The 13,890-nt window shown below is 39.7% G+C and overlaps 1 protein-coding gene across 1 annotated transcript; it reads right to left on the bottom strand.

Annotated features, from left to right (window-relative positions):
* Positions 1-728: 728 nt before the first annotated feature.
* Positions 729-12,910, bottom strand: mov10l1 (Mov10 like RNA helicase 1). The gene is made up of 27 exons (XM_066669980.1): positions 12,573-12,910; positions 12,109-12,209; positions 10,451-10,638; positions 10,099-10,258; positions 9,815-9,927; positions 9,296-9,483; positions 9,039-9,179; positions 8,512-8,922; positions 7,200-7,397; positions 6,870-6,984; positions 6,271-6,448; positions 6,103-6,173; positions 5,865-5,956; positions 5,677-5,735; positions 5,484-5,590; positions 5,162-5,246; positions 4,779-4,960; positions 4,515-4,661; positions 4,157-4,278; positions 3,185-3,284; positions 2,752-2,898; positions 2,364-2,537; positions 1,929-2,078; positions 1,712-1,819; positions 1,400-1,540; positions 1,116-1,207; positions 729-991 (listed from the first exon to the last, which is right to left on the bottom strand). The coding sequence occupies exons 2-27, from the start codon at positions 12,200-12,202 to the stop codon at positions 973-975; spliced, it is 3,582 nt and encodes a 1,193-aa protein (XP_066526077.1). The 5' UTR covers positions 12,203-12,209; positions 12,573-12,910; the 3' UTR covers positions 729-972.
* Positions 12,911-13,890: the final 980 nt, after the last annotated feature.

Genomic DNA, 13,890 nt, shown 5'->3' with positions numbered 1-13,890 from the left:
GCCATGAAGCAAGGCCCACTCTGATAAAAGCAGGGTTTTTTTCCCCACCCCCACTAATTACAATCGCTCAGACTATCCACACATTCACCAAATATAAGTGCTCTCAGGAAAACAATAATAAAAAAAAATATATCACTAAGTGAGGAAAAAACCCTCAAACTTCAGTGAACATTATTTACTACAGGTAACTTTTTGTTGTTTTTTTTGTTTTTTTTAATACAGGACCATTTTATTGCTTCACTCGTCATGGGAACCTGGTAAATTGACATTATGATCAAAAATATATATTTTTTTAAATAAGATTATTCAAGGTTTGTCCAAATGTGCATGTTATAGTGTCTCTTAACACAGTCTCCAATGCACTGTTTGAAAGTGACAAAAGAGAATGTTTTCTTGAATTTTAACGAGCTGATTAAGTCTAATTTGATTGTGATCAAGCATCTTATTTTAATCTTATTGTAATCCTGCTAACCATTACCTTACACAGTCAGATTTTCCATTACAAATATGTTAAAGAACTGCTTTTTGGCTAATGTGAGGGTGGGGGTGTTCTACAGATATAATCTTTTGGTCAGTCTGTGGTTATTGGCACTCAATTGTCACATCCAGACTCACTAATGGAGACGCAGCCTTACAGAGACATACAGACATAGCACTGTCTGCAAGCCACAGACCCTCTGACTCAAAAAGGAGACAAAGGCAAACTTGCATAAGAACACAAACTGGTTTAATTTTCATATATGAAAACAGAAGAGCGAAAGGTAAGACAGATGCAGACAATTTCACTTTTCCTTCATGGTATCATGCCTTATTACATATAAACCACAGCAACATTTAAATATAGGGTTTTCCTCCTCTTTTGTCTGATTTTATTTACGTTAAAGAACACGTCATATAAATGTAAAGGCCACAGTAATTATTTTACTTGGAACAGATTACATAATCCGTATGACCAGACTTGTGCTTGTTTCTCTATTTTTTCACAGTAGCTCTGTGGGGAAAAAATACAAATCCAGCAGTCACTTTTCACAATAAGATCTCTCAATTAAAAAAAAAAAATGAACTTGTTTATGAATATATAAATCTTTGGTGATTTCAGTGCAGGGCAAACTAACCTATGAGCAACTCTGAGGGAGACAGGAGGATCACAGCCAATAAAGGCCCCATTCTCGTATGTGTACTTCAGCTGGGCATGGAAACATGGGTCCTGTGACATAAATTCACAAGCAAATAAATAAAATGTTTATCAAATAAAATATAAATGGCAGTATATTACACAAAGGGTAAGGTGAAACAAACAAACAAAAAAGTTAAATTCAAAATAACTTCAGTAAGGAACGACATGAAATTCAGCTGTTTTGCAATTTTCAATCACATGATATACACAACACTGGCATACCTTAATCAGTACATGGGGGTTGCCAATAATGATGAGAAGAGCTTTGGCTCGAGTGAGGGCCACATTGAAGCGTTTGGGATTGGACAGAAAACCCAGAGCCTTCTGAAGATCATTGCTTGGTAGATTCTCATTGGAGCGTACCTGAGGATTTAAATGTCATCTAAAGCACCTGAAGCTAGCATAGTTCCAGACAGAAATAAACATTTGTGTTGGCACTGATGCACAAATTATATTAGCCGTTAGCAAATGAAAAGTCTATACTATTCATAGATCCGTCCAGGGCAAGACAGGGTGAAAGGAACTGTACATTACCGTGGACAGGATGATAACCAGGAACTCTTGTCCTTGAAACTCCTCAACTGACCCAACCTTAATATCCACAAGCCCAACCCTGTGCAACAGCAGTCTGATCTTCTCCACCTGAGGATATTGGGGAAAGTGTCATGGTAGGGACAAATTAAAGAAATATATTAAGTTTAATATATATTAGAATATTAATTTAAACAAATATAAACAGGGACTGAGAAACCTGTTTTCTGTAAGGGGCAATGATCCCAATGTCCGCAGCAGGTATGGGGTTGTAAAGTCTTTTGGCCAGCTGACAGCAGTAAAGCATGACCTGCACTGCTTCTCCAGGGTTAAACCAAGATGGGTTGTTGCCCTCTCTCATCTCTGTACTCTGCAGAGAAAGCAAGCAAAAGGAGGCAAAAGGAAACCGATCTTTCAGCTGTGGAAATGCTTCTGTATAGTGCATTGTTCAGTCTTGTAAATCTTATGGGCAAACAAATATTAGACTGGTTGAGAACAGAAAAGAACCCATAGCAACAGCGTAGGACACTACATGAGAAAGATGTTAATTGAAGGCATCCCATGGTGAACACCATCCATATTAGGGCATAGTTTAACAAAAGTTGTTAGTGAAAATACATTCTCAGGTAAATGTATAAGAGACACAAAGCAGCACCCTGATTCCATGGAAGATAAGAGGAAAGCCTTTGGTGGGAAGACGGCTCCAATGGCAAAGAGAGTCCACAACAGCTCTTTGAGAACGCACACACAGCTCTCCCCCATAAAACAGCCGAGACGGCAGCGAAAGCAAGACCTCATGAGATCGGTAGTTATACACCAGCTTAGTCACCTGAAGAATATATTAGAAGAGTACAATTGTTAAAAGGAAATAAAATGTATTAAAAATTGAAGTGCCACATATGCTACAGTTCTATTCTAATAATGATGCAGATAAACTCTTACTCATGTGAAACAGTCTTACATACGAAAACGTGCAAATTTATTTAACATAAAAAGAGCAGGGACTACTAATAACAAGGAGTTTAAAAAATGTCTTTCATCACCAGTAATGGGTTGTAGCCCTTCTCACTGCAGGAATACAGTGATCTTGCCATTAGTCTCTCGAGCAGAGAGAGTCCTAATCCAAACGCTTCAGCTATTTTAGACTTCACTACTGGGCCTAGTTGCTTAGGATCTCCAGCCAGGACTATCTATATTAACACAGAAGGAAACAATGGTCACAGTTTAAATATTTGATTTCAGCATAACTATAGGATTTTACTTTTTAATCTGTTTAGTAAATGAGTCCTCGATTATTTCCATGCTCAGAAACAACTAATAGAGACAATATGAATGCCATACTACAGAACAAAAAAAAAACTATATGCTACAACATACCTACCACATCTAGTTCAGAAAGTTAAGGTAAACAGTGAAACACTTGTGTGTTACTACTCAGTAGGTAGACAGGTTACATTATTTAATGAGCTGTCTAACCTGGCCTGTCCGCTCAGACAGGAGTCCTAGGGGAATGAGGGATTCAGGCTCAGTAGCTTGGCCAGCTTCATCCAGAAAGACATGAGTGAAATGGCCAACACTAAAAAAAAAATAAAGAAAAATTCAAAGACAAACTAAATCAATAAGCACTAGTAGCACACATTTACCAGTTAGGCAAACTAAATCCATTGTGTCCTTATTGTGGATTGGAGACCTAGCAAACCATTCATTATCTGTAAGCGCTTATCCAGTTCAGGGTCGCGGTGGGACCAGAGCCTACCTGGAATCATTGGGTGTAAGGCAGGAACACACCCTGGAGGGGGCCCCAGTCCTTCACAGGGCAACACACTCACACCTATGGACACCCGAGTCACCAATCCACCTACCAACGTGTGTTTTTGGACTGTGGGAGGAAACCGGAGCACCCGGAGGAAACCCACGCAGACACGGGGAGAACACACCAACTCCTCACAGACAGTCACCCGAAGCGGGAATCTAACCCACTACCTTCAGGTCCCTGGAGCTGTGACTGTGACACTACCTGTAGAATTATTGGATTTCTTGCTTGGCTACCAGCTCTAAATCATTTGGCGTTATCACCGTGGTAGAGGTAGAAAGTGTTGCTATTTATACAAATCACACCCTAAGAAGAAAATATTATAACTGCATCATAAACAACATTCACTGGAACGCTGTTTCAATTGAACTAGCTTCATTTACAGTTGCTGGTGTAGCTTGTTTTAATTCTTTCTTGCTGCTTCATCATTTCTACACCAAATTAAAACTGAGGAAGGGCTGGTTAATTAGCAGAGTAGCTGAATAAAGTGTCCTGTAGTCTCTACACTAAATACAAATAGACTAGTGCTGTAAAAACACAGTACAATGTTAGTCTCTTTCACTGGATGGGATAAGCAGGCTAGTGTTGGGATGAACAAAACACTGTCTTTAAATCCTGAATGCTTTAGCTCTCACCGCAAACCAATTTGATAAAACAGGCCGGCACTGGAGCATGTGCTGACAACAATACGGTGGAAACAGGCATGTCGTACATCCTCGCCAGCACGAGAGTACTGCTGCAACACATCTGGGATGGACTGCAGAAACAAGCACACAGATGACCACAAATTAGCAGAGGTCTGACACTGTTGGAAAGAAAGACACAAAAAGATATCCAGAATGTCCAAAACGAGGTATTGCTCTGATGGGTACAAAATTCAAGCACCCCAGTTTTGTTAAATAGTCTGCATAAACCACATACAACTGCATGCCTCACAGTAACTGTCAAAGTGTACGCAGAAATAAACAATTATTTTCATATAGACTGCAGTACCTCCTCCTGCCTGCAGGTGGCATTGACGCGTGCTAGGCTGGCAGCATGCAGGTATCCACTGTTATGGAGCCGGATACAGATGAGGTCTGCTGCACTGTTGGAGGGAGTGCACACCAGCATACGGCTGCCTGGCACACGATGGTATACCTGCAAATGTATGGGCTCTGGGCTAATTATTGCAATGGAAACTAAAGCAATAGAATTTTAATTTCAGTCACTCAGTGATTGCTTAAAGTAGGTTCTGTGAGCTGAGTTGACGGGTACCTGCAGTATGGCCTCAATGAGTGTGACTGTTTTTCCTGTCCCTGGAGGGCCGAACAGCACGTATGGGGTTGGGCGACATTCTCCACTGAGAATGTGCTTGACTGCCTCCTTCTGGGCAGGGTTAAGACTACAGTTAAAAAACTGGCCTGGACTTGGAATGGGCTTAGCAGTCAAAGGCAAATCTGACAAATATGAGACAAAGCATCTTTAAGAAGAATTGCAGCGTTAAATTATACTTTACAGTTTGTTACTACACTACAACCCTGAAATCGATAAAGTGGCAAATAAGATGAAGAAAGAGTTACATTAGACATAAATGTATAAGTTCAGATGTAGCTTACAAAACGTGACATGTAAATAAACCACACACTTCAAAGTCCAACCTGTTTTGGTTTGTGTAGCCACAGACACCATGTCCATAGTGAGAGGTGACAGGTTTTCCCCATTCCCACATGCTGTTTCTCCAGTCTAACAAAAACATTTACATCAACTACATTTCTTCTGACACGTGAAATTCTGAAAATAAATAATTTAACAGTTCCCACAATGTTTTTATTATTATTTTTTACATTTACATGGTCTATTTATTTTTGGTCACAGTTTGTACTCCCTCCCCTCTACTTCACATGTTAGTTACATGGAAAACATTTTTCCAACAAAAACAGTAGCCTGTGGCCTACAAATAAATAAAATAAATTACTTAACCTCTCCATCTTGTTTGGTAGATTCATCATTGTCTTTTTGTGGTTGTTCAGATCCCCATTCTCCAGTCCATATAGGGCTTTGCAGTTGCAAAATTGTGGGGAAAAGCACTAAACCAGAAAAAGGAGATTAAGACTCTCATTAAATATACAGCAATAATAACAGTGGTTGAAACAGCATTCCAATCCTAACTCACCATTCTCCCCGAAGTGCTTTGTCTGTTCCAGAGCACAATGGCACCTTCTCATGGACACCCTGATTGTGGAAGCCGAAATCATTTTAATAATTTTCCATATTAAAATATATAATATTCCTTTAATTCTATGAAATCACTAATAAGAGCATACACATTCCAATGTTTTATGATTAGGAAATTAGAGGTACCTGTTGTATGAAAACTCCACATCCAGTGGCTCCCCCAAGTAACTATTATGAAACTCAGGGTTTACTCTCAAACTTACATCCTCCTCGTTGATCTGCATTATAAAACCCACAATGTGTGTCAAAGTAAAACCATGTAGGATTCTGCCAACCACACATTGTCTCTGGATGTATAGGGCACTATCTACATATTTGCATCACGTACACACATTTGCAAACATTAAAAATAAACATAACACACCTCAGTGACATAGCCAATATATTCCACAACCAATTCTCCACTGCATGCCTTCTTCAGAACAATTCTGTCCCCTGTGAAAATGGCCAAAAACACAAAGATTTTAACATAAAACGTATAACTCATTAGACAATATGACTGCAGACAGAAAGGCACAGTGGCCTTCATCACCCAAGAAAAGGCTTGGCCTTCCTTCACTGAGCCCAGGCACCTCAAGGCACAAGTATACCGCTCCCTTCCTGAGTATGGCACCACTGATGCTGAACTCTCTGAGCTCTCTCTCCCCCTGCAGCTCCTCCAGCCACAGCAAAGCTGAGAAACGACTCAACATGGAAGACAAACACAGTGGCTACAAAAGGAAGAGCAGAAAGAGAGTGAATAACAATTAATACTGATAATACCCATGTACTGTACTCCTTGGAATAAGAAACATTTTAAATGAGGGTTTCTCTTACAGGGGGAATAGGCAGATGTTCAATACTTATGCTAATAGTGGGTAATCCTGATAATGATACCAATACAAACAATTGTGAACAAGTACAAATATGATGTGAGGCCAGATTCATCTTGATCTGTATAAATGAGAATACAACATTTAGTTGTATCGGAACACAAATGCAGTAATAATTGTTTTGTTCTTTCCCAGCACAATTCATACAGCTTCAAATTCTGGTTTGAAAAATTAGCTAAAATCTAATCATTTGTCTGATATCAGTAAATATGCGCATTCTGTCAAACAGCACTCATCTGCTGAGGGATCACTCACTCACCTCTCCAAGAGCAGGCTGAACCACCAGCACATCATTCTGGGCTTCCACACACTCCCTCAGAGCCTGTGGCACTGGATAGTTCCCGAGGTAATTAGGAAGTTGACGCCTTGCTAGCCTGTCCAAAAATATCCCACCAAAATACTCAGTCATTATCAAACAAAACCACAAAAAAACAAAACTCGGGTAGTAATTTCCTTTCTTGGGGATAAAATGAGCAATCACTTACTGCACTCAGAAATATTACCTGACATTTAGGATTTCAAATGACAGCAAATTAACACTGTTACAGTAATGTGGACACATTTGGTGGGCATAATGAGGAAGGCTCACCTGACTGGAGGTGCAGGAGCAATGACGGTGACCACCTGAGCATGTTTTTGTGGTTGAGGTGGTGGCAATGATGGGCAGTAGGGGGCACTAGGCTTGAGCAAATTCTCCTCTGTGCTGTTCACTGACACTTCCAAGTGCCGGCCAATGGTGAAGGAGGAAAAATGGAGCAACAACAGCTCCTTACAGTGACCCAGGTTCCTAGAGACAACGTTTACACTTGACAATACTTTCTATAGAACTAAAAAAAAAAAACCCAAATACAAATAATCATTTTCATCAGTGAAGAAAAAATAAAAAAAGGGAACCACTCTAGATGCAAAGAAATATTTATGTGGATATTAAATCTGGGTGAATGAGGAGAACCAATTAGACATTTTGATTTTGGCAAGTCTGTACTGCAGCTGACATACATAATGTTATTCATCTTTTTTTGCTGCCCAACAACACTGAGCCTGGAAACAGAACAGCACAGCCAGCATAGCAGATGGGGCAGTAAGGGATTAATCTTTTATTTAAAAGGGCAATACTCAGCCCATCATTTGAATCTTAATGCTATTTTTCTGTTCGTCATGTTCCAAAAAATATTAACATACCTTCTCAATTCTCTGCTACTCCAACTATTTACTAACTCATTTATACACTAGTCTCAGCCTCACACGCTCCGCCCGCATGTATACGGAGAGCCCAAATCATTAAACTGGCCTCACTGTCAGGATTGTGTCAGTTGCGTTATGGCTGGCTCTCTGCGTTTCCACCTATACACACTTCCCTGTATGATTTTGTACGGGCTCTGGCACAGGCCCGATGTGAATCCTCCTACACGTCATTCCAAACTAGCAAACTTGTGTTGTTCTTTTGCGTGCCACTCAATTTTTTTTTTCCTGCAGTAGCAGGTGGTCCTCTCTCTCCAGTGTCAAGCCATGCGAGACTACCTGTACACTAACATTCTCTGTGATCCAAACCAATCTCTCCAATTCTGCTTTGAAATATGACAACTACCAAAACCATATGCAAATTATGCTAGGAAGGAAAAACTGCACTACGCTGTTCTATTAGCCATGAATAGAGACTATTTAAGGTGACCAAATAAATGTGTCCCCTGCAGGAAAATCCTTGCTCTTTGGCTCCATCTGTTGGTTAGAGAACTCCTGTTTAAAATCTAGAGAAGTAATGCAGGAGGGATCAAATCAGCATCCTAATTGTTGCCAGTTGTAAGTTATGTACTGCCTTTGTCAACTATTACATTTGTAAACTCAACTGACATGATTGCCACTGGTGCTTCTTACTGCACCTTAAATGCATTTTCACTCACTTAGCCTGGCAGCCCACAATGATGGACACCTTCTTTCCAGGTATAATCTCCAGGTTGCACTCCACTGCCCTCACAGCTGGTGTTTCCTCAATGATTTTCTCTCCATCATTGTCACTTGATCCGTCTATGTCTACCTCACCATTTGTTTCACGGTACGCTCCCGTTTCTTCCACATTCACACAAGAAAGACCGAGCAGAGTATAGAGGCCATGCCTCCCTGCAAGATCCCTGCCAGGGCCACGGAGGGTGGGTTTAAAGGGATTTTTCTGAGGAATGGCCAGCTGATTCTTTGATTTTTGTGGGATGGTGGGTTTGTCAAGAGAAGGTGTGTGGCTGAGAGTAAACTGCTCCTCTGAGTCCCAGCCAGCAAATTCACAGCATTTCAGGGTATGAGTCTCTGAGCCTGTATTTCTGCACAGAAGCAAAAATACAGTCAATACAAAAGAGTGATTGGTAACCTTAAGTGATTAACTTATAAGCATGTTATATAAAATCATTAACAGTGCCTGTTAGGGTGTATTACTTACTGAATCCAAATGAGCAGCTCCTTGGTCTGTCCCATTAGTAGAGATCCAAACTGGGTTTCTTCACTGACCATCAGTCCTCCCTTACTCTCCAGCAAGGCCTGGATTTCAGCCTCTGGTAAAACTGGCACTGACACATTTAAGCTTTAATAGAAAAAAGTTATATAAAGTTATAAAAAAGCAAAAATATATTTAATAAATAATTATATAATTGGCAATCAATATATGTGAGCAACAGACGGAATGAGAGGACATCTTGCCTGTGTTTAATGGGGGCAATGCAGAGTGCTCTCCAACAATAGAAAGACTGGCTACTCTCCACCACAACAACACTCACTATATCTCCTGGTGTGGGTTGGTATCCAGCAGGGAGCAGTAAAGAGTCCAGAGAGAAAAACACACTGTCCTCTACAACTCCACTATGACCAAATATACTTGACACACAAACCTGTGAAAGACAGGAGAGAAGATGGGGGGTGGGGGTGACAAGTCTGTAGGTGACATACACACCTACAGATCAATACCTGCAACAAAACTAGTCTTTCTGTACCATTTTATGGTGATTAATTCCAGGTTAATTACTGCATATTCGGAGTGCAATTATCATTTTGGTTGTAATCTGTGCTAACTTACTACATAAAAACAGATTTGACATAATTTGCATTTGCCAATATTATAAATAAATAAATAAAAAACTGCTCTTTAAAGGGCAATATAGTCAGTATAGCAAATGAAATAAAAGCTTTGCGCATGTGTGTTAGATATATATACACACTAACTTGGTCCATGCGGTGGTATCGTAATGGGGCAACGGTTGAAGCTTGACTGCTCCATTCTGTGGGGCTAATAAAGTACTGTGCCTGGACCCAGTCTCCTTTCATGGGCTGAAAGCCTAAGAGAGAGACAGAAATCTGGGTCTACTGCAACATTACAACACAATTATACATTTTCATAAATCCACCTTTAAACTTGGAAATCAGTTAATATCATACACCATTACACCACCTGCAAATTAAAGATATTTTGCTGGACAATATATATGAAGTATATGGTGAGGTTTAACCTTCACACAGGGCTGATCGAGGAAAATATGTGGTCTGATTTATAAATCCACCATCTTTGTCACATGATGTTATTGTTCCAATCAGAGGCCTGAGCTTATTAGCATCTACTTCAAGTGAGTCTCTGCCACCTCCCTCCCAAGCATCTACTTGTTTCTCAACCTGCAAAACACCATTTGGTTTCATTCATAAACAAATATTTTTCAGTTGCTATGATATTCCAGTTGTATAAGAAGCACATCTAGAACAAGTTATTCAACAACACTGAATGTATGAATTTCTAGATTACCAAACAATCATTCTGTACCTTTTTTTAATTAAAAGAACAAAAGATACAGCAGAAAGACTGCTTACCCTAAGTGCTCTCCACCCTCCATGAGCTCCATCTCGAACAGCCAGTGCGTGAACAGGGTCACCCATACACAATGGCACTCCTCCAAGTACCTCCCCAGTTGTGAAGTACACAGAATGATCAATCAGCCCATAATCCTGACACAACTGTGTCACAACACCACATCTCACTTGACGAATCTCCCTCATACCTGCAGGTAGACCACAATACACAGATAAATGGTTTAAGCTTACAATCATGCCAGTTTACTGACAGAGTCTACGTACCTAGTCTAGACCCACACTCATTGTCCGTTTTAAGACACATGACAACTCTTTAGCAGATATTATTTGTATAATGGTAGTGTGTGTCGTCCTGGCATAGGCAGATGACTCAAAGCAATGCCATTATAGTCCGCTTACTCTGCACCCTATTGGACACATTTACCTTATAGTATGTTGTAGTAATTATAATCATACACAAGATAAGATGTAAAATATCCTATGCCAATCCATTAGAGATTCACATAAGGCCCACCACACTCTCTTCCTAACTGCAGCCACAAAATTTCGGTTGTTGAATCCTACCCCGCCCCCAACACTAAGGTTGCTGTGGCCATTTATGTTCCAATCAGCAACCAACTACATCTAGCAACATTTACCCACTAGGGTTGCTATGGCCGTTTATGATCCAACCAGCAACCATCTGTCCTTAACAACTATGATTTCTCATTGAGCCCAGCCCATGAGTACCCAAACTACCCACTGTATCACTAGCTCTTCACAAGGTCATCAGGTAGGCACCTCCTCTCATCTGTGTTTTGCTGAATTAAGCCCATGACACCTCCGAAAAGCTCAACAGTGAAGTCTGGCATCCCAGACCCACCACCCTCCAAGCTAGCTTTACAGTCCTACCTTACCTTTTACCATCAACAACCATCACTGACCTCCCTGGTGACCAAGGCTGTACCGAGCCCCTCTGGCACTGTTAAAGCATGCTCAGTGCCACCAGTTCCATGTGAACTTTATGTGCTACATCACCAAAAACCACAATAGCACCTCTACAGTGCATTTCCCCACATAATCTGTGCTCTGACTAGACCTTTTAGCTGTTTCTGATAACTCCTTCACTATTGCCCTTAGTAGACTTGGCTACAAATCTACCACCTATCTCCACGGGTCTTACATGTGCTGTCCCTGATCTCAGCTGCCAAGTCTGCATACGTTAGCTTTTCCTTTTGAATGCTTCATCATCAAATGGAACTGTTAACTCTATGAAAAAACTATCAGTTTACTTTCACGGCAGTGCACCATGTCTGGGCTCAGTTTAGTTAACACAGTGCACTCTGGGACATGCTTTTTTTTTCTAACCTACATCAACCAGCAATTTCCAATCTCGTGGTTCATCCAATCTACCAATATTTTACTTTAAATATTAGAGACAATAAACTGTAAACAATGGGAGTTTGTTATTCTCTACTTCTTCATATGTGGTCCATTTTACCTATTCTTGCAGACATGTACAACTACCACATCAGGGCTGAAAACAAGCTGCCATTCAAACAATACCTACTCTGTGAAGGCCACTGGGGGCTGCATTTATTTTTAAAAAGGGAAATAGCAGTGTAATGCTATCAATCTTGATTAACTCAAGATGTGAGGATCTTGTTTTGTAACTTTACCTCCACCACAATAAAATCCATCTTCTTCCTCTTCTACTCTTCTCCAAAGTGGAGAGAGCAGCTTGGAGATCAGGAATTGAACAGCTGTAACCATGTCTTCGCTTAAAATAAAACACAAGAGTTACAGCAATTAACATTTTTACATCGATTCTTACTGAACAGCCAACCCCCAAACAAGTGAGAAAAACGAATTATTACAATAAAGTGTTTCTGGGTCAAAAGACACATGAATATATTAAAACTCACTAACCAGTTATCAGCTAGCTGCTCTTTTAAACATTAAAGCAAATAGGCTAAAGCATGAACATGAAAATCCACAAAAACTAAGCTCCACTTGGTTTACAAATATTAGAATATAAACCAGGGTTTCATATAAGTGCTCCGATAAGGCAAATATGGCGAACAGTTAACAGTCTGTCGTTTAATAACAGCCCACTGACGTTAGATATGAATGCTAACGTTACCTCTCTCTCCGCTCAGTGAAAGACTGTGAACACTGACTCAGAAAAACAGGTAAGAGGACGACTTTCCACACTGGGACCGATTTCTGTCGACAAACACCAAGGCCAAACTGATCAGTTAATAGCAATGCTCTAACAAGTGCGTTCACGACATCCTGCTAAGCATTAAACACAGTATCGTGTTAAACGATGTTACACCAACTCAGCTCAGACTTGTAGATAGCTAACGCCAAGTGGACTCCACCCTGAGAGTCCAACCCACTACTTAACGTGAGGGCAATTAGCGGCTAATGGGAATGCCCCACCATTCCCACTAATGGGAAACTGCAAGGTAAACGGTTAGAAGTATAACCGAAACCATTCACTTAACCGTGCGCTGTTCCAAACCAAGGTAAAATTTTGTTAACGATATTCGTCACCTCGACGCTAACGACTTTTGAACGGACTGGTAGCCAGACGTCATGACGGGACACCCACAGTGAGCAACAACTTCACATGTACGGTTTAAGTGACATGTTTTTCATGTTAATCCCGGAGACCACATTTCCCACAACCTAAAACTCATGCATTTATAGACCATGTGTTTGTTTACCTTCATATCATATTTTATTATTCCAGTAGATGGGTTTAGATGAAAATCCTCAAATGTTCAAATGTCTATAGACATATCTCATAAAATGCTTTGTTTGCTTTGAGTTATGGGGAGGACCACTCATTAACTTCAAGCTGATTGCCAAAACTTATTGTAAGAGCAAACTTAAGCCTCAAAAATATAAAGTTAGTTTGGCGTTAAATTTAATAGACTTTTTTAAAATAAAGGGAACTTTTTTAAATATAAATGTAATAATTACAAGTCAAAAGTTAATGGCTCTAAATCCAAGTTAGAGGCCACTTAACAATAGATCACTTGAAGATAGGAAAGTATTGTACAGTTCATGAATTTTATAAAATGGATGTTTTATATACATTTACCATATATGGATATTGTATATTTTGTACAAAGTTAATATTTTATTATTAAACTGCAACTAAGTGAGATTGATGGCACAAGTTTGTTTTTCATCTAATAAATTATTTATCTTTCACTTTTTACTATCAATACATTTTAATTCAACATTGAAATCAGTGGTGTTCTGTGCAATTAAGCATTATAATAATGCACAACATCTGGATTTTACTGTACATAATACAGCTAAATTGCTATGGAAATTAAAATTGTGGAAAATATAGCTATTACAATAAAAATCCAGAAGCTCTGAAAAAAATGTATACAACGTTGTTACAGCATTACATTAAATATACAAAGGTTGTACATATCTGG

This window comes from Hoplias malabaricus, chromosome 4 (genome assembly GCF_029633855.1).
Source record: "Hoplias malabaricus isolate fHopMal1 chromosome 4, fHopMal1.hap1, whole genome shotgun sequence".
Classification (NCBI taxonomy): Eukaryota; Metazoa; Chordata; class Actinopteri; order Characiformes; family Erythrinidae; genus Hoplias; species Hoplias malabaricus.
The sequence above is the reverse complement of the archived record's forward strand: the minus strand, read 5'-3'. Positions and strand labels throughout refer to the sequence as shown.